Below are 19,355 nucleotides of genomic sequence, written 5' to 3'. Positions count from 1 at the left end.
AATGTGCTGTTCAAATTTGCTACATTGGGGGAGCTATGAACAACTCCTTCCCCTTCTCCTAAGATGTCAATGGCAAACTGGGAGGTGAATCCATCAGGGTTCGTTCTGGGGAATCAAAGATTTTTATCAAGCTTCCTTCCAGAGCATGAGGTAATGACATAGCAGCCACAGGAGAAGGTCTGTACCCAGCAGGGATGATGGCTGGTTCATGACTGTGGAGCACCCCTCTGCTCATCCTTCCTTACCTATATCCTGCATCCCAGCAGTTCTCAACCAGAGAACTTTCACAGGGGTCACCTAAGACATCAGAAAACACAGATATTTACATTATGATTCATAACAGTAGCAAAACTGCAGCTATGAAGTAGCAATGAAATAATTTCATGGTTGGGAGTCACCACAACAGGAGGAACTGTATTAAAGGGTCTCAGCATTAGGAAGGGTGAGAACCACTACTCTAGCCCCTCCTTGAGACCCCGAGGCCACATGTAATTAGGGCACAATCAGCTACAACTGGTAGGGAGGGCAGACAGATACTCAAAAATCAGCAGACCCAGCTGTGATGGTCTTTGATCAGCAGGTCCACCGGGACTCCCGAAGGTGGTGGTTATTTATACTGGTCCTATAAAAGAGAACCGGACAGCCCCAGCCTGGGAATCACAGTCCAACCTTCTCTGTTCTGGATGTATCTGCATGGTCTTTCCACAATAGGAGCAGAACACCTGCTTGATCCCATTTAGAGCTGTGTAGTCATGAAACCCAATGCAGTGCACACTGTCCAGCTCCCATTGGCTCAGAGGCACAGCCATAGGACCACACTATGCACCGTGCGTGCCCTCAAGCTCCATTGCCCACAAGAGGTTCTTCTTGGGCTCTGTCCTTTCCTGCTCTGTTCTAACTCTTCCCTGACACAACACTGGACTGCATCCCTTCTCAAACTTTTAACCATGTTAAATTCCTCCCTTACAATGTCCCTTGGCAGGTATTGAGACACATCGATAACGATAACTACCATAGATGCCACATATAGACATAGTAGACAATGTTTATTTGTGTGTATATATTGATACAGGGTTTCTCTGTGTAGCCTTGGCTATCCTGGAACTCACTCTATAGAACAGGCTAGCCTCGAACTCAGAAATCTGCCTGCCTCTGCCTCCCAAGTGCTGGGATTAAAGGCATGTGCCACCACTGCCCTGCTTGTATATACATTTTTAACTTGTTTTTATTTTATGTATATGGGTGTTTTGCCTGCATGGCTGTCTATGCACCACATACAGGCAATGCCCACAAAGGCTAGAAGAGGATATCAGGTCCCTGGAACTGGAGTTACAGGTGGCACTTGGTCACCCTGCAGGTGCTAGGAATCAAACCTGGGACCTGTGCAAGAACAGCAGGTAATCTTCAGTGCTGATCCATCTCTCCAGGCCTGTTATTTCTCTAATTTCAAAGAAAATAAAGACCTAAAATGTAGGGTTTTTATTATTATATTTTTTACTCATTTAAGGGGAGACATACATGCCACATCTCACATCGGGCGGTCAGAAGGTAACTTATAGAAATCATTCTCTTTTTCAAGCATGTGGGTCCTGGGGATGGGACTTTGGATGTGAGGCTCTTGAGAGGAGAGGTGACTGCACTCCAGGCAGCTGTCACCAGTCTATATCACTGCTTTCATCAGCCGAGACCCAGATGTAAACAATGTGAGTCAGTGCTGAGTGCAGAAAGTTCAGGGACTTCACACACAGTAGCTCGTTGGGTCTTCAAACAGCCTGAAGAAGCTGGCTCATCCCCATTTCACAGATAGGGAACTGAGAGACAAAGAAGTGAGGCGTTCAGGGCCACACACCCAGAGAGACAACAAGAACTCCTGGACCCAGTGGGACCCACCAGGCTGGAGAGTCTCAGGCTATATCTAGTGTCCCGTCTTTCCTGATAGTATTTACTATTGTACCTGTATGAAAGAAGTCAACTTGACTGATTCCCGTGATATCGGCGTCCTGACCCTAATAAGAGTACAAAGTGGTTTGCTTGGTCACATTTTTTTTTAAATGATCGTTGAACTCTAGTCAATAGCGTGTGGTCTGAAGCCTTCAGGGGTGCAGGAAGTGGATGTCTGTGGCTTTCTTTGAGACGGATCATAAAAGCAGATGGACGGAGAGCTGTGAGGCAGACAGATATGTGATAAAGCAAACACTGCAAGATGCTAATTATAGAAGTAAGGCGGTGGGCGTGAGTGCTCAGTTTCAACTTTCCTCTGATTAGTGCTTTTCATAATAAAATGTTGGTAGAACTAGGTCGGGTGAACTGATCCAAAGGTGAGCAGGGACAGGCAGGGTTGGCAGGTGAATCATTCTGCAGACTGAGCATCGCTCTGTGGGTGAAGACTCGAATCCCTAGACTGCAGACATGGCAGAGGAAATCGGAGAGCTCAGAAAACCTGAGCATCCGTACGATCTGGGGAAGCCAGAGAGAAATCAACCTGAGCCACCCTGGCCTCTCATCTTGCTGCTGGATGTCACAGCTGCTCCAGCAGGACCAGGGACGTCTGGTAAGATAGATGAACAGTTAGCCAGTGGACACAGAGAAGAAAATATAGAAATGTGCCATATACAGTCTGCCAGACGGCTGCATCAGCAGAAAGAACTTCATCCCCAGAGAAGCTGAGCAAGAGGAGCCCCTGCTGCACTAATCAAAGTGGGACCCACAATGGATGACTTCCTGTCTTCAGGACCTGTTACGTGTGTTGGAACAGGGCAACCACTGAAAAGCTCTAGTGGAAGAGGACTATCTTCGTTATTTTCTAACTCTGTGATACAACAGCGTAACTAAGACAACATATAAAAAGAAGCATTTAATTTGGGGTTTATGGCTTGAGAGGGTTAGAGTCCCTGGATGAGCAAATGCATGCGGGTGGGAACAACTGAGAGCTCTATATTTTGATCCAAAAATAAAAGGCAGGGAGAGATACACTGTGAATGGGGTGAGTCTTTTGAAACCTCAGAGCCCACCCCACCCCCAATGATGTACCTCCTCCAAGAAGGTCACACCCCCTAATCCTTCTCCAAAAGTCCCACTAACTGGGAACCAAGTATTCAGACATATGAGCCTATAGAAGCCATTCTTCTTTTTCCCATTAATTTATTTATTTACTTATTCACTTTACATCCTGATCGCTGCCCTACCCATCCCCCTGGTGGGAGCCATTCTTATTCAAGCCATTATAGCGGTCACTTGCACAGTTTCCTTAGTATAGAGGACAACTTCCCATTCCTCTTTTGTAGAAAGATAGAAAGCATCTATATGACCAAGTCTTGGGTATCCTCAACCCATAGGCCCTGCTGCTACAGGGCCAACATGGGTCACTTCCTGTTACCTAGGATACAGCCAGCTCAAGAGAAGACACCAATGGCCTCTTTAAAGAATGGACAGTTGTGAAGTTGCTTTGTGCTGAACATACCCAGAAAGGTCAGCATAATGATGGATGAGAGGGGTGAGCCACTGAGAGAAAGGCGTTGACCCATTACCACCCACACGGAGGATAAAGAAGTTTATCCTTTCCTGACTACAGGGATACAGTATGTTCTGCCTGCTTGCCTGATGCTGACAGGTTGAGCAATGACCATATTGCAGTGGCTCATGGAAGCTGTTGCTTCTTCCTTCTCTTCTCCTTTGGTTACTGTGAGGACAGGTACAGGGCAAAGGACACACTATCACCATCATGTGCCTTCTGAGGAAATCTTGGTAGAGGGTTCTCTCTGCTCACAGCCGCAGAACTTTTTGTGGGGGACAAACCTCTTCATAAGGATTGTACATTAGTGGGCAGTAACACAAATGGACAATCTCTCCCTACAAGGGACTGTCTCTGTCCTTCACAGCTTTTGCAAGCTCCACCACACCAGGAGAGAGCTGTGGTTAGTGGTGTGTTAATTCCAAAAACTGGACTTCTTTCAAGAACGAGAAATCAGAATAAGTCAAAGAATACAGTGCTAGGGAGATGGCTCCCTGGCAGCGCTTGCCTCGTAAGCACGAGGACCAGAGTTCAATCCCCAGCACCCATGTAAAAGACGAGCATGGTGGTGTAAGTTTTTAATCCCAGTGTGGGGAAGCAGGAACAGGAGGTTTCCTGCAGCTCACTGGCTAGCCAGCCTACCTGAGTCAATGCTCCAGGTTGAGTGAGAGACCTTCCCTCAAAAATACAAGGTGGAGAACAAATGATGAAGATATCTGACCTTATCCTTTGATCACATGTATGTTCACAGGCATGTACAGGCACCTGCTCCCACATGTACCTCCACACCCACACAAATACATGTGTAAAGAAGAGAAACGTATATTGACAGTGAGGAAGGCATGGGAGAAAACAGGCCAGAAAGCTCCCAGGCAAGGGGTCCCATTGGCCTTCCCCAGAGACTTGCTCTTATGAGACTTGGCCAGATTTATTCTTACTCCATCCTATATAGAGAAAGTATAGGAGAGAGAGAGAGAGAGAGAGAGAGAGAGAGAGAGAGAGAGAGAGAGAGAGAGAGAGAGAGAGAGAGCATGACAGTCAGAGATCACAGATTCACTGGAAACAAGCAAGTTCTATTGTTTAAGGCAGTTCTGAGACAGGCTGAGAATCCAGGGTGGAGTTGGGCTCAGATCTTTATCTGAGCCATCACAAGGTCACTGTAAAGGAGAGGATGAGGTAAGGCAGGAGGCACAATGGTCATGGCCATCTTTGGAAAATACAATCTTCTGTGTGCATCAGTTTGACTGGATCTCAGAGTTGCCCTTCTGGAAAAGGAAGATGGGGTTGCTCCAGTCACAGAGGATCTCTGGGAAGAGTAGCAGATGGTAGAGGTGACTGGCAAGTTGGCTCGCACTGAGCCCTGTGTCTTACCTAGAGCATCAGTCATTGATCCATAAGGGAAAATGTGGGAGGGAGAACTCTGTTGACTGTGTGACCAATACCCACTCCTTCAGAGTTCCTTCCTGCATTGTAGAGATGGTCTTGAGATCCAGACTAAGGACCTTTGTGTGACTAAAATAAACAAGTGGGAAATACATAGCACTTGTAGGAAGATCCTATGAATCCTTGGACAGTGTCTATCTAAGTCACTGTGGTTGTCCCCACTGGTATGAGGATACTACTAGCATCTAGTGTGGAGGCCAGCCTGCTATTTCACAGCCCACAGTGTACCACACAGCCTCCTGCAGTGACTGCCACCCAGTCCTCTCAACTAGGACTGAAGCAGAGTTGCCAGGGGCTATTGCTGTTGTGAAAAAAAAAATGATCTTCTGTCCAAGCTTAGTGAGTAACCACGGGAAGACAATAGCAGCCTCTAGACATGTGTCCGGAGATAAAAGAGAATGTTCTCCAAGCATATTGTTCCTCCTTCCCCATGAAGATGCTGAAACTTGCTGGGAGTGGCATTATCTCCTGGGCATGTGATAAAGGTTCTAGAGGAACAGCATCTTCTAAAGAAGATTCTCAGGGCATGAGCAGCTCTTCTCCCCTGTGGTCCTTAGGAGGCACCATGTGGCATACAAAGATGAAGCTGCCATATTCCCTCGAGAAGGGTCTCACTTGGCTTTGAGGAATATTGGGGAATACAGACTCTAGTAAGTGGCTCTCTGTTTGAGACTGACTTTAGGATGGCTATAGCTGGTACCTAAGACAGTGGGTTATGGGTTGGCTATTTCCAGCAGAAAGAACACTCTTTAGTAACATCCCCTTCTTCCAGATGTATATTTCCAGGCCCCACTCCTTCTCTTGTTTTCTTCCATTGGTATTTCTACCCAACACACCTTCTTACTCAACTTCTGCTCCTCAGAAGAGCTCCATGGTCTCACCATGAGGCTGGACTCTGAAGGAAACAGCTTGGATACAAACCTCTATTCTAAAACACCCTCAGCCATATATTCTAGTTTGAATTCTGTTTTCTCTGGGAAAGGCAGCGGCATAAGGGAGGGAAGGCTTACACTTCCAGGGAAGCTAAACAGATCGCATCCATAGTCAGAAGCAGAGGGACCACACACCCATGCTGCCTTCTTACTTCTGCTCATCCTCAGTTAGCTTCCTTCACTCTTATACAGTTGAGAACTCAGCCTAGGGAATGATGTTGCCCATAGTCAGGGTACCACCTCAATTAACAATCAACATATGCACATGTCTCGAGTGCATGTGCGTGCATATGCGCACACACACACACACACAAACTGATAAGCCTCATACCAACCCAATCTAGACAACTTCTCAGTCAAGACCCTCCAAACCAGAACATCATGTGAACCAGAGACACTGCTCTACCTCAGTTGCCTCTGTCCTGTTTGGTACAATGGCACCCTTATGGGTTGCTCTCTAACTGGGATACCAGAAGAATAAAATAAGGCAAAACAGGTGAGAACTTTGGAAGGCCCCCAGAAAGACAGCCATCCCTGAAGTCAGCTTTCATTGGCACTGATGCACTGAGTCCACTCAAGAGGTCACTTCCCGTGAGTCCCTGATGACCTCTTCTCCTTGGAAGTCGGTAACTGTCCTCTGAAATAAGAAAACGGTCTCTAGGGATGGCTTAGATGACTGTGCTCTTCTGTACGGTCAATTGTATAGTTTTCTGGACTATTTATAATAGAATACCACAGGGTTGGGTGAGTAACTGAAATAGAAGAAATATATTACCTCACTATTATTCACATATATGTGTGTGTGTCATTCATATATACATATATATACACATATATATGTATATATACACATATATGTGAATGATATATATCATTCATATATATCATTCACACACACACATTATACATATACATATACGTAAAAGTGATGGCAGGATTGGTTTTGCCTCTATCTTTCCCTTGGGGTGTATGTGTCTGCCTGCTTATTATGTCTTCATTATGCACACTATGGCCTTCTCACTGTATACACATCCCTATGTGTGCACTGACCTTTTTATAAAGGTTTCTAGTCACCCATTTAATTTAATTGGCTTTCATATTTTTAGCACATGCACGAGTGTGTGCATACTTTGTTCTCGTGTGTGAATACAGAGAGACCACACACGCCACAGCGTGCATGAAGTGGTCTAAGGGCAACCTCAAGTATTCACTCACACCTTGGGATGAGGTCCCAGGCTGTGCTGCTCACAGGCTGCTCAGCCCTCAAGCTTCTGAGATTCTCCTGTCTCCACCGTCCACCTCACCATAGGGTTATGCTGCTGTGTCCAGGTTTTACATGGATTCTGAGGATTTGAACTCAGGTCCTTAGGCTTTCAAAGCAAGTGCTTTACACACCGAGCTATGTCTCCAGCCCAGTTTAATTAGTTAAGGTCACTGTCCATTTAGGACTCAACATAGACATCTCAGAACAGTTGACTGCCCCACCTGACTCCATTTTTTGTTTAGATGGCATCTCAACCTAGCCCACGCTGATTTCAAGCTTGCTATGCAGCTGACAATGACATTGAACTTCTGCTCCTCCTGCCTCCACCGCCTGAGTGCTGGGATCATGTGGGTGCACCGCCACACCCTTTGTACACAGTTCTGAGGATCAAACCCAGAGCGTATGCTAGACTGATACTGTACCTACTGTGTCAATTATCCAGCCCTTCAGCTACTCTTCCAGAGGATCCAGGTTCAATTCCTAGCACCCCCTTGGTGGCTCATAACTGTCTTTAATTCTAGTTGCAGGGGGTGAAATAACTTCTTTTGATCTCTGTGGCACCAGACATGCACATGGTACATAGACATACATGAAGGCAAAACATCTATACACATAAATATAAATTATATATGTATATATACATATACATATGTGTGTGTATGTGTGTGTATGTGTGTGTGTGTGTATGAGAGAGAGAGAGAGAGACAGAGAGAGAGAGAGAGACAGAGAGAGAGAGAGAGAACTAGAAATCTCGGGCCAGAAAATGAAACAGATACTCTCAGTGGCTCATTTCTGCAACAAAGCCATAGTCCGAAGGGCTCTACAACCTCCATAAACAGTGCCACCAACTGGCAGTCAAGTGTTAAAACAGATGAGCCTGGGGTGGAGGTGTTCACATCCAAATCATATTATTTAGTGTATTTCCCATGAAGAACAGATGGAAATAAGACTTTAGTGCTACGCGCAGCGTCTTGCTTTAGCAAACTTTAAATGTTAGCTGCATCCTTACCTCCACCGCCATCACTAAGGATGTTTGTTTTCCACCCAAGATAAAGACCAATCACAAAAGGGTACCCCCAAACTGAGGCACAGATGCTAGGCCTGAGGCGCAGATGCCAGCCCCTGGTGGGACGCCGCTGTTTGCTCATTTTGAGGGAAGGAAGATAAGCTTTGATTACCCTTAGCTGTAGCATTTGAAGGAAAGAAAAGGGGAGAGAGAGAAATGCCCAGAGAACATAAATTTGGCCACAGAAGCGATATTTAGATAAGATTTAAACGCAGCCAGCATTTAACCAGAAAAGCTTAGAGCTAGCATTAAATTCACATAAGTGCCAGAATTATGCACATGAGAGTCAGAAATATTAGCTTTGTCTCCATCATGGAGCAGGGGAGACTGTCTGGGAATGGATTATGGAGGGGACCCGAGAGTGTTACTCAATCATTCCTTGAAGCCGTCAGCATTGCAAAGTGCTGGTTAATAAATGATTTGACGTGTGCCATTAGTCACACTTGAAGGAGATGTGATAAAGTCAGTCAGTCAGTTCACCTAGGTTGTGTTGAATCCGGTTCATCTCCCAAAAGGGGTAGTCTGTGGGGTTTAAGTACCAGATGCTATGGACAGAAGGAGAGAGAGGACCTGCTCCTGTGGATTCCATAAGAAGAAACCCAATCTGTGCCTCTGGCCTCCTGCGTGAGGATCCCTGTCCACTTAGGAACTGAGACTCGTGCTTTCCCAGCTGATAGCCAGCCCATCAATACCAGGCCTTCCAGAGCTGGGAGAGAACAGGGCAGGCTACCTGGGGCAGTGCTGGTAAGGGACACTCATGTGTATGTGTCCTCCATAGAGAGGACTTGGGAGACACTTAAGACAGGGTAAGAACCAGGAGACAGCAGATGAGAAGTGTGACCAGAAGGTTTGAGTCACCACGGCCACTGTGCGGAATGACCATGAGCTTGGTGACTTCAGATATAAGACACATTCTCTGAAGCCACACTTCTCAGGAGCATCCTGTAGAAGCTTGCTGCTATGATCTGATTCTGAAGTCCTAGTGAATGAGATTCCAGCTGTTCTTGCCACGGAAACAAAAGTTGCTCACCCTGAGAGACAGGGATACGTTGTTTTCCTAGACTGTATTAAAGTCTCCAGTATCCACGTTAACCCCAAACTATCATTTTATAAACTTTCAATATACACAGTGATATATATTTCTACAAAGTTAATTAAAAAAAAAAAAAGAAAAGAAAAGAAAAAAAGATTAATCCTGGGAGCTGGCTCAGTTGGAAAATTACATTCCTGGAAAACACAAACCTTGAATTCAATCCCCCAAACTCACATTAACAAGCCAGGTACAGCTGTGCACACTGGTAACATTAGTAATAGGGAGGCACACACAGGAGGATCCCAGGGCCTTGCTGGCCAGCACACTGAGCCTAATTAGTGAGCCCCAGACCAATGAAAGAGGCTCTCTCAAAGGAAATGAACTGTATTCTTGAAATTGGTAGCTGAAATGAAACCTCTAGATTCCTCACGCATGTGCACATACATGTGTGTGCAAACACATACATTTTCCAAGTGGATAAAAAGCATGATTCATATATGCTGATGTCTCTAAGATGTATCGAAACCCTCCCAAACATATAGGCTTAGGAGAACTGTGTCCAGGAACCCCTTCAGGCTAGACCACCATCCATTTATCCTGCCCAAGCACTTCCTCCCTCCCTCACCACCTCGATGGGAAGTTGCCTGGCTATGTCTCTCCCCTGGATATTCCCAGTGTCTGCATCCACTTCCTCTCATTGGCCATCCTTTGTATTAGGAGGTCCCCTCCCACGACCTGGAGGGTGCAAGTGATGTGTGTGAGGTCACTTAAGACAGAGACCCCTTCTCTGTGGGGATCCCAACTACATTCTTGGCCCATTCTCAGTTTTTTGGATAATTCGTGCTCAATGAACCTGTGTTCCATCATCCGCCTCACTCATCCAGGCTTAACCTTCAAATGTCACCAGTTTGGCAGGTTCTGACTTATGAATACAGCCCTTGGAACCTGTCCCCTATGTTTGGGAGACCATCAGGGTAAGCCTCATGAAGTAAGGTAACAACCCATGGCTGTGGTGAATCACCCCAAGGAAGGGCTCTTCTCACCTGCATCTCTGACCCCCAATTGTGTCGGCAGCTATGTCCAACCCCAACTCTGAGATCGTGTGCTGACGTCGGCCACCATCTCACCAGCAGCCAGGTAGCACCTAGAGGGTAACAGGTGAACTTGGTCACTCTCTGTGGAGTGATAGTCCCCTCAAGACAGAAGGCAAGCCCCCAACAGCCTGAAGAACCAGAAATCACTATTGAGCAGCTCATTTGACTCTCTCAGAGTGTAGGATGTGGACTGCACCACGTGGGCATCTTCTGAGAACCACAGAGACATATTCTCAAGCCTCCAGCCCCACTCGAGGTGATTTGTCTTTGCCCTTGACTTAAATAATACCTCATAAACCCACATGTGAGTTCAACCCTTATTCCTGGACACAACATGTCCTGTGCACAGCTCTTGCCCCACAGACACGAGACATTGGTCCTGTGTATAGCCCTGCTCCTGAGTCCTCTGACCTTGTTTGCACAACCCTGCCTCCTCACAGATCCTACAAAGCCTCCTCTCCTGAATCCACACTTTGCCACTGTGTTCTGTCACCGCAAGGAATAAACGCTGAGTTAAAGAGCCAAGACGAAGCCAGTTATAAACTCAACATCATACTTAGTGCACCCCAGCCCACCGCTCCTTCAGTGCAAAGGCAGGCCATGTGGCTCTCTCGCTCTGGATGAGCTCCAAGCTCCTTTAAATGGGTCACCTGTTTGTCAGGAGAGCCCTGACAGTTACGTTCACAAAGGACTCAGTTGCTCTAAAAATGAGTCTTACCACCAATTTGTTACAGTATTCTTTCTTCCCTTCCCTCCCTCCCTTTCTTTTTCCTTCCTTCTTTCCTCATGTCTCTCTCTCCTTCCTCTTTCACCCTCCCTCATCTTTTCCTTGTCCCCTTCCTTCTTTCTCCCCCTCCCTCCCTCTCTTCTTGCCCCACATCCTGATCCCTTTCTCTCTTTCAAGAACTCTGATCCTCTGCAGATGCTCAACCTGAAGTATAAATGGAAATCCGGACAGAGAAAGGGCCTTAAATTAAAGACTCCCTGGGCTCTGAGGCAAGGCAAGCTCTGTCCAGACCACAAATTATAATAAGCCAGCCATCACGCTAGTCCCCCTGGACAGTGCAATCAGATTTAAGTACTTTTGCTATTGGCAGACATTAAAGATGACAAAGTCCTCCTCCATGGAGCCAGCTGCCCATTTCTTTCTCTCTTTACTGATCGACCTCCCCACCTAGGCTGAGCCTCACAATAGCCTGCCCTGTGTATCAGGCATCCATGCTGCCTCTATAGCAGACAAAAGCACTTTCATTAGAAAGGCCATTGTGATCTTTGCACAACCTACTCATTTCTGTCTGCTTTCCTTCACACCCCTTTAAGTGTTAAAAGTTGGTTTTTTCATCCCTTAAGGTGGGAATTAAGAGCCCTGGGCTAAAATTGCACCTGTGAGGGGGGCAGGGAAGACAGAGGGACAGAGAACCTTATCAAAGCCCCATACTCTTCAACATGGCCCTGGGGGATCATCAGTGTCCTTTGTTCTTGGGTTTGTCATATGTGAAGTGCTGCTGACAATCTTACCTGCCTCCTGTGTGGTCCTGATGCTGAGCTGATACTGGGTGAGCTCAGCATCTCTCCCTGACCTGTATCATAGCCAGTGATTAGTGAATTCCTCACCCCTGCTTCCTCTCCCTGTGCTGTCAAGCAAGGCACAAGTGAAGGGACCCATTCTCATCCCAGAATCCATCTTTGCATTCTACCCTGGGTCTACTCTCTACTAGAGCCAGTGAACCACAAATCAGCTGGCTCTTGGAAGAGTGCATTTATCCCCCTGTAGTTCTGAAGACTAGGGATCAGGGATCAGGAATCTGTCTGGTATTGTTTGGCTTCCAATCAGACTTGTCTCATTCCTTACTCTCCCTGATCTCCATGCTCATAGCACAGCCTCCTACCCCCATGGCCACAGTGTCTTCTCCCTTCTCCTAAATTACCAGTAGCCTTCTCAAAAGGACATCTAGAACAGAGCCAAAACCAACCCAAACATTTAAGGCTAATCCCCATCAATCAAGAGCCTTCACTTTAAGGCTAGCGAGATGGCTCAGGAGTTAAAAGTGCTTACTTTGAGAGTGTGAAGACCTGGGTTTAGATCACCAAAACCCGCATAAATAGCAGGTGAGCATGGCAGCCTGTCTGTGATTTTAGTCTTGGAGGACAGACACAAAGAACAAACTGCCGGGTGCGATTAGCCATTTAGATGAGCTCTGAATTTGACTAAGCAACTCTACCTTGATGGATAAGGTGAGCGATGGATGAAGGATGGATTTTTGACATCGACTTTTGTGTTCCTCATGCATATATACACACACACACACACATACACACACATGCTTACAAATGTGCACACACAGACACAAAGAGAAAAGTAAATAAATAATCAAATAAATAAACATATACAACTCTACTTACCACTCCAGTGGATCAAAGATCCTTAGTCATGCCAGCAGGATCTGCTCTGATAGCAGGTACTTCATTCAAAGAGACTGCCTGTGCCTGCTCTGCCTCACAATGATGAATCCCAAATATGGCACTGCCCTATTCCCTGGTCTGTGGACTGCAATGAAGTTCACCTCCCCCTGCCCTGCTTCTCTCCCTCCTCCCCACCAGGTTTCTGACAGATGTGACTATGTCTTTGTCAATGGGAAGGAAATGAAGGGCAAGGTGAACGTGGTAGTCAGCTTCACCTACCAGCACCTGAGCAGCCCCCTGGAGATGACAGTGTGGGTACCACGGCTACCTCTGCAGATTGAGGTCTCAGACATGGAGCTGAACCAGATCAAGGGCTGGCGGGTCCCCGTTGTCTCCAACAAAAGGTAGGTGTATATAAACATGTACATGTGAGAGTGCCTGAGTGTGTGCATGCATGCATACGTGTGTTGTGCATTGAGCATCCATAGCAGAAAGTCATGTCCACTATGGTTAAACTTGAGGAGGGAAGCAGACAGATGGCTAGCTTCAGGTAAGAGTAGATACAAGGGTTCACATGGTGATTTACTGTGACCAAGTGCCTAGACTCTGCCTTGTAGACAACTAGACTCCAGCCACAAGCACCACCTACAGAAAGATGAGCTTGGGGACAGGGAGGAAGTCATGTGGATGAGACTCAGGCTAAGAAGAGAACTGACTTTAGGGAGAAACAAGCAACAGATGTCATTCCATAAGCCAGAGCAGATCGGAGTTCTTGGCCCTGGTGAGAAGTCTGAAGCTTGTCTGCCATAGTGTACCTGTCATACCATGGGATGTAGCTTGGTAGAGAGGTTAGCCTCCCATCATCCATCAGAAGGCCAGATGAGGATGGAGAGGTAGAGTCACAATGCTCAGGCTCTGCTTTCTGAATGTCACTGCAGGGATGCCTGTGCACACAGTCATACACTGGAGACATTTCAAGTGTCAGGGTAAGCATGAGTCCTGTCACATAAGGAGAGACTCCTGTGGGCTATGGGTGCATAGCAGAGGAATCAGTTGTCACTCAAGAGGACCTTGTTATTCTTCACCTTTGAAGTTCACCCCTCTAGTCCTGTGACCTCTGGAAGAGGCTATAGCTGGAGGACAAAGGTGGTGGATGCAGCAGACAGTGGGAAGATAGTCCTTAGAGATATTTCTTTGGAAAACTGGGTTGCAAGGAGCTGGGATAGAGTGAGTGGTGCTGGTGCTGGTGCTGGTGCTGGTGATGATGATGATGATGATGATGATGATGTAGTTGACAGATACCTAGCCAGGTCTGGTAAATGGTAGTCTCAGATGCCACCATAGCTGATGGGCTCCCTCAGAAGTGGACAGTCAACATGTGAATGGAAGTTGAGTTGATGGTGGGAATGGACCAGTGTATACAAGATATCAGAGAAGGAACAGCCAACATCTGTCCATTTGGAGCCACCTGTTCCTGTCTGTCTTGATTATAGTATCTCACTAACCTTATAGTAAATGCTCGCCTCTTTTGGGTGACAACCAAGGCGTATTAGCCACATATTACTGTATGTCCTGGTTGGCCTTGATCGTTAACTTGACACAGCCAAGAATCATCAAAGTGGAAAATCTCTATTGAGGAATTGCCTGGATTGGGTTGATCTATGTGATTGTTTGTAGGGAATTGTCTTAATTATTAATTGCTCGCTCTGGGTTGCATGATTTACTACACAAGTGGTCATGGGCTAAATAGGAGAGCTAGCTAAGCATGAGTCAGAAAGCCAGCAGACAGCATGGACCTTCTCTTCAAGTTCTCACTGGAGTTCCTGCCCCAGCTTCCCTCAATGATGGATTCTGACTGGGAAGTGTAAGCCAAAAAGACCCCTTGCCTCCCCCAAGTTGCTCTGGGTCAAGAGCGCTTTTATCAAAGCATCAGAAAGGAAACCTGAAAACACTGTATGATCAGGACCTTAATCTGAAACTCGGTGTGGCTTGAAGAACGGTGTGTTTAGACTCCCAGATTCTGCACAGGAGCAGTTGGGTGTGGCTTACTGAAGTACCAGGAGCTGAGGTCTCAAAAGCCAAATTCTGTTAGAGAGGTTGGCACCCCATCTGGAGGCTCCTGCAGAGAAGCATTGTTCATAGAGTTCATAGAGTTCCACTCCTCACTAGCTGCTGATCAGTAGAGAAAGGTACCTGTCGGGTGGATGTGTCCCTAGGGAAGCTCAGAAGATGGTACCTTGCTTCATCAGAGTGGACCAGGGACAGAAGCCACTGAAGAACACAGACCACACTGATGTCAGTAACTTAAAACCCAATCATAAAGCCAGGTACTTGGGAAGCTGAGGCAGGAGAATTGTAGCCTTGGGTACATAGTGGGACCTCATATTAAGAAACAAATAAAAGGTCCTGTGAACTCTCGTTGCAGTTCCCAATTTACCTATTCTCTGATCAAATCAACCCAGAGATGGCAGTGCATTCCTCGATACTTAACCAAATGTTCTGGGTTCCTGAATGAAAGACACACACACACACACACACACATGCATGCACAGCCTTCTATTTCAATATGCCTTAAGCAGTTCAAAGGCTGGCCCACTTCTTAAGCTCTATGTGGCTAACACCCCTCCTCTGATATCCCTGAGTTATTACATACTAAAATCTATACTCAATCTTTACAGCCCTAAACCCAATTGGAGAGCCCTAGAGCTGTTCTTTTCTGGCTAGTACATGATTGCTATGTTTTCTCTTCTGCACCTCTCAGACCTGGTTCGTATGCCTTTCCCATCATAGCAATTCTGTTCCATCTTCCCCACTTGGTCCCCTTGCTTGGGAAATCTAAAGTCCCGCCTCTGTCTTTCTGCCTAGCTGCTGACACCTTTTTTTTACCAATCAGAACCAACTGGGCACAAAGACCCTCAGTGTCTTACATGCAGACATGCAGATTTCCATGTGATTTTGGGAACCCACTTAACATAATGCAAGCATTAGACCAAATCCACAACAAACTCTTCCTTCCAACAACCATTACCTGAATGTAAAACCTCAAAGAGCCTTTGAGCCTTGATAGCTATTGGCAAGTAAAGGTGGCTAGGGAAGGCAAGACACTGTCTTTGGTGGTTTAACAACCGGTAAGATGCCCAGATTCCTGTAACTAAACTCTCACACTTGTCCCTGGAAGCAATCCTAGTGAAACTCATTGGTTCATCATCCAAAACAACGAAAGACACAAAGTAGAAAGGCTGGTTAGTATAAGAAAGACGATCAGTGGGAGGGGATGAAAGAGGGTAATGGCAAGGATTGCTATGATTAAAATACATCATGCACATGCATGAAAATGTCCTAATGAAACCCTTTACTACATATCATTAATATAGGGTTAATTAACATGTTGATGATGGGAGGGGCTATCCAATCACTTTTGAATAGTTATAAAACACAATATATGTTCCTGACAAAAGGAGTTGGTACAGAGTAAATGCCAGGAGGTGTGAGCCTTTGAGAAGATCTTAACCACCTGTCATGGCTCTCTGTTCCTTCCAATCAGAACGCTTGTCACACTGGTGGTTTAGCACCCTGAATCTTCTGTGTATGGCTGAGCCTTAAGCAAGCCAGAGCTCTTTGGAGGTAGAGACTCACTGAGCCCCCCAAGTGGCTCCAACAAGTAAATACTTTTTGACAGGCCAGCTCGGGACAGTGAGGAGGAAGATGATGATGAGAAGAAGGGCCGAGGCTGCACCCTTCAGTACCAGCACGCCATGGTGCGAGTCTTGACCCAATTTGTGGCTGAGGCGCCCGATCCCGGGGGACACCTGGCCTACCTACTGGGCTCTGACTGGCAGGTGGACATCACGGAGCTGATAACTGACTTCATGCAGGTGGAGGAGCCCAGGATTGCTAAGCTGCAAGGAGGGCAGATCCTGACTGGCCTGGAGCTGGGCATGACCACTATTCAGGTGAGGCATCAGCAGAGTTGAGCAGGGCTTTCTGTACCCCTGCTCTGCCAGGTGAATTGCTCAACTGTCTGTCATTGCTCAGAACAGAGACTCCTTTGGGGCTCACTTTAGTGAAATCACCAACAGTTTGGGTATGATACAGAACAAGGGCCCTGAGACACCTCGCACAATACATGGGAGACACAGGGCTATACTTCTTGGTCATGTCCCCTAGCCATAGCAGGTCTTACTATCTTGAGAAGCTAAACCCTAGATAGAAGTTCACCCTGCCTGGATCACAAGCCTGGCCAGCTCCTTGATATTGACCATAGTCACCTGAACCTTCTATCCCTCCACAACTGAGAGTTTTTCCTTGACCTATACACACACACACACACACATATTAATAATAATAATAATAATAATAATAATAATAATAATAATAAAATGAAAACATTACATTTAATGTTACTTATATCAAACAACTAAGAAGAAAGTTGAAAGACAATGTCAACACCTAGGAGCCCAGACCTAGATAAGGGTTTATCTTATCTAGGCTTTAAACATTCACTTTGAAACATGATTCAAGTCCAGAAAGGAATTGCATGGTGACGAGGAGGAGAAGGGCAGCCTTCCTAGGCAGGCAGCATAGAGAGTGTGTCAGGAGGGCATTCAGTCCTAAGACCATTTCCCTCAGGCCCACGGAGTTCCCAAAAGAACAATTCATTTATTCATGTTCTTCTGGAGACTTTCCTCTCATGCTGTCTTAAGGTTTTACTCCTGTGAACAGACACCATGACCAAAGCAGCTCTTATAAAGGACAACATTTAATTGGGGCTGGCTTGCAGGCTCAGAGGTTCAGTCCATTATCATCAAGGCAGGAGATGGCAGCATCCAGGCAGGCATGGTGTGGGAGGAGCTGAGAGTTCTGCATTCTGTTCTGAAGACAAATAGGAGAAGACTAGCTCCCAAGTGGCTAGGAGGAAGCTCTCAAAGCCCACACCCACAGTGACACACCTACTCCAACAAGGCCATACCTTCAAGCAGTATCACTCCCTGGGCCAAGCACATTCAAACCACCACATATGCCCATTGTCATTTGAACAGTCAAGATAGATAAACTGGTGATGGTTGGATGGAACATGAGCTCTAGAGACCCTTTGAAAATTGGTTTGTTGAAATGCTGCCCCAAAATTCAAAGGTCAAAAGAGCAGATGGACAAAGGAGCAGACATAATTCACCCAGGGGCATTGAGAATGCATAGTACATGGTGAAAGCCCACTCTACATCCTTCAAAAGCAAGGCTGGGCTGGAGAGAATCATGTTCTGTGGTCACTAGAGGTGTACAGAGGGAATCAAGATTGGAATATCAGCACCAGGTTGGACTCAGAGTGGATGTGGAGAGAGTGGGTGTCGTGGGGCAAGACAAGATTTCAAGATGCCACTGGATCTCATGGCTCAGTTTCTCAAAGAGTAGAATTGAAGTCTGATGTGTTGGTGGAAGCCTTTATAGTACCAGCACTAGGAAAATAGAGACAGACCTCTATGAGTTCAAGACTAGCTTGATCTACATAGCAAGTTTCAGATCAGCCAGGGTTAGACAGTGAGACCCTGTTTCAAAAAAAAGAAAAAGAAAAATCTCTAACTGTAGAAATGCAAGTCCCAGAGTAGGAGATAGATTAGATGGTCTTTGGACCAGGAAGCCCTACTTTCTATTTTGAGACTTGTTTTTAAGTATTTTTATTTTATTTGTATGGGTATTTTCCCTGCATATATGTATATGCACCACATACATGCCTGGAACCAGAAGGGAGTTTCATCCCCTGGAGTTATAGATGGCTGTAATGCATCACATGGATTCTAGGAACTGAACCTAAGTCATCTACAAGATGCTAGTGTTCTTATCCACTGAGCCATCACCCCAGCCCCAAGAAGCCATACTTTATAGTACATGCTGGGTTTCCCATGTGAAACAGAAATAAATATACAGTTAGGGTGTAAAGTCATGGTTCTCTGGGGGACATGAAGTCATTTGGAAATTGCATAATTTTAAATAAGGGTGCACTGGTAATAGTAGGAATGGCCTGTGCTGTGTACAGGAGTCACCACACTCAAAAGAACAATGACACTAAACCCTCTTGCTGAGGATAAGGATAGAATACAGTGACAACTGGAGTTGGTGTGTGAGATTTGGAGGGTAACATGGACTTGCTACCTGCTCCATGTTGTTATGTAGAAGACTGCATCATTACACTCCCGTGATTAAGACTTAGTTTAAGAGGAAGCCTGCTTACGCTCCCATGGGCTCATTGGGGGCTCCCGTCTCTCACTATTCCTGCATGCCCTCATTTATAACATGGGATGGCTGGAATGCTGTGACCACAGAGAGCTTCCCCTTTGTCATGTTGGCTCTGCCCTCCAGATCCTGTCCCCTCTGTCGGATGCCATCCTTGCCGAGAAGACCATCACTGTACTGGATGAGAAGGTGACCATCACAGACCTCGGGGTCCAGCTGGTAACAGGGCTCTCGCTATCCCTGCAGCTCAGCCCCGGGAGCAACAGAGCCATCTTTGCCACTGCCATGGCTCAGGAACTTCTGCAGAGGCCCAAACAGGTAAGGAAGTGGCACTCGAGACACCCATCAGCTGAGTCTTACTCCAAGTGAGATCAGCACACT

General features: G+C 46.3%; 1 protein-coding gene across 1 annotated transcript in view; it reads left to right on the top strand.

Moving 5' to 3' along the window:
- Window positions 1-19,355, top strand: part of Tmem132d (transmembrane protein 132D) — a 681,893-nt gene that overhangs the window by 654,533 nt on the left and 8,005 nt on the right. Inside the window, exons 6-8 of the mRNA XM_021163504.2 lie at window positions 12,945-13,150; window positions 16,426-16,699; window positions 19,101-19,292. Of these exons, the coding sequence (XP_021019163.1) occupies window positions 12,945-13,150; window positions 16,426-16,699; window positions 19,101-19,292 (672 nt within the window). The remainder of the gene's footprint in view (window positions 1-12,944; window positions 13,151-16,425; window positions 16,700-19,100; window positions 19,293-19,355) is intronic.

This window comes from Mus caroli, unplaced genomic scaffold (assembly GCF_978045245.1).
Source record: "Mus caroli unplaced genomic scaffold, Mus_caroli_1 scaffold_4, whole genome shotgun sequence".
Taxonomy (NCBI): Eukaryota; Metazoa; Chordata; class Mammalia; order Rodentia; family Muridae; genus Mus; species Mus caroli.
This window is presented reverse-complemented; position numbering and strand designations above follow the sequence as displayed.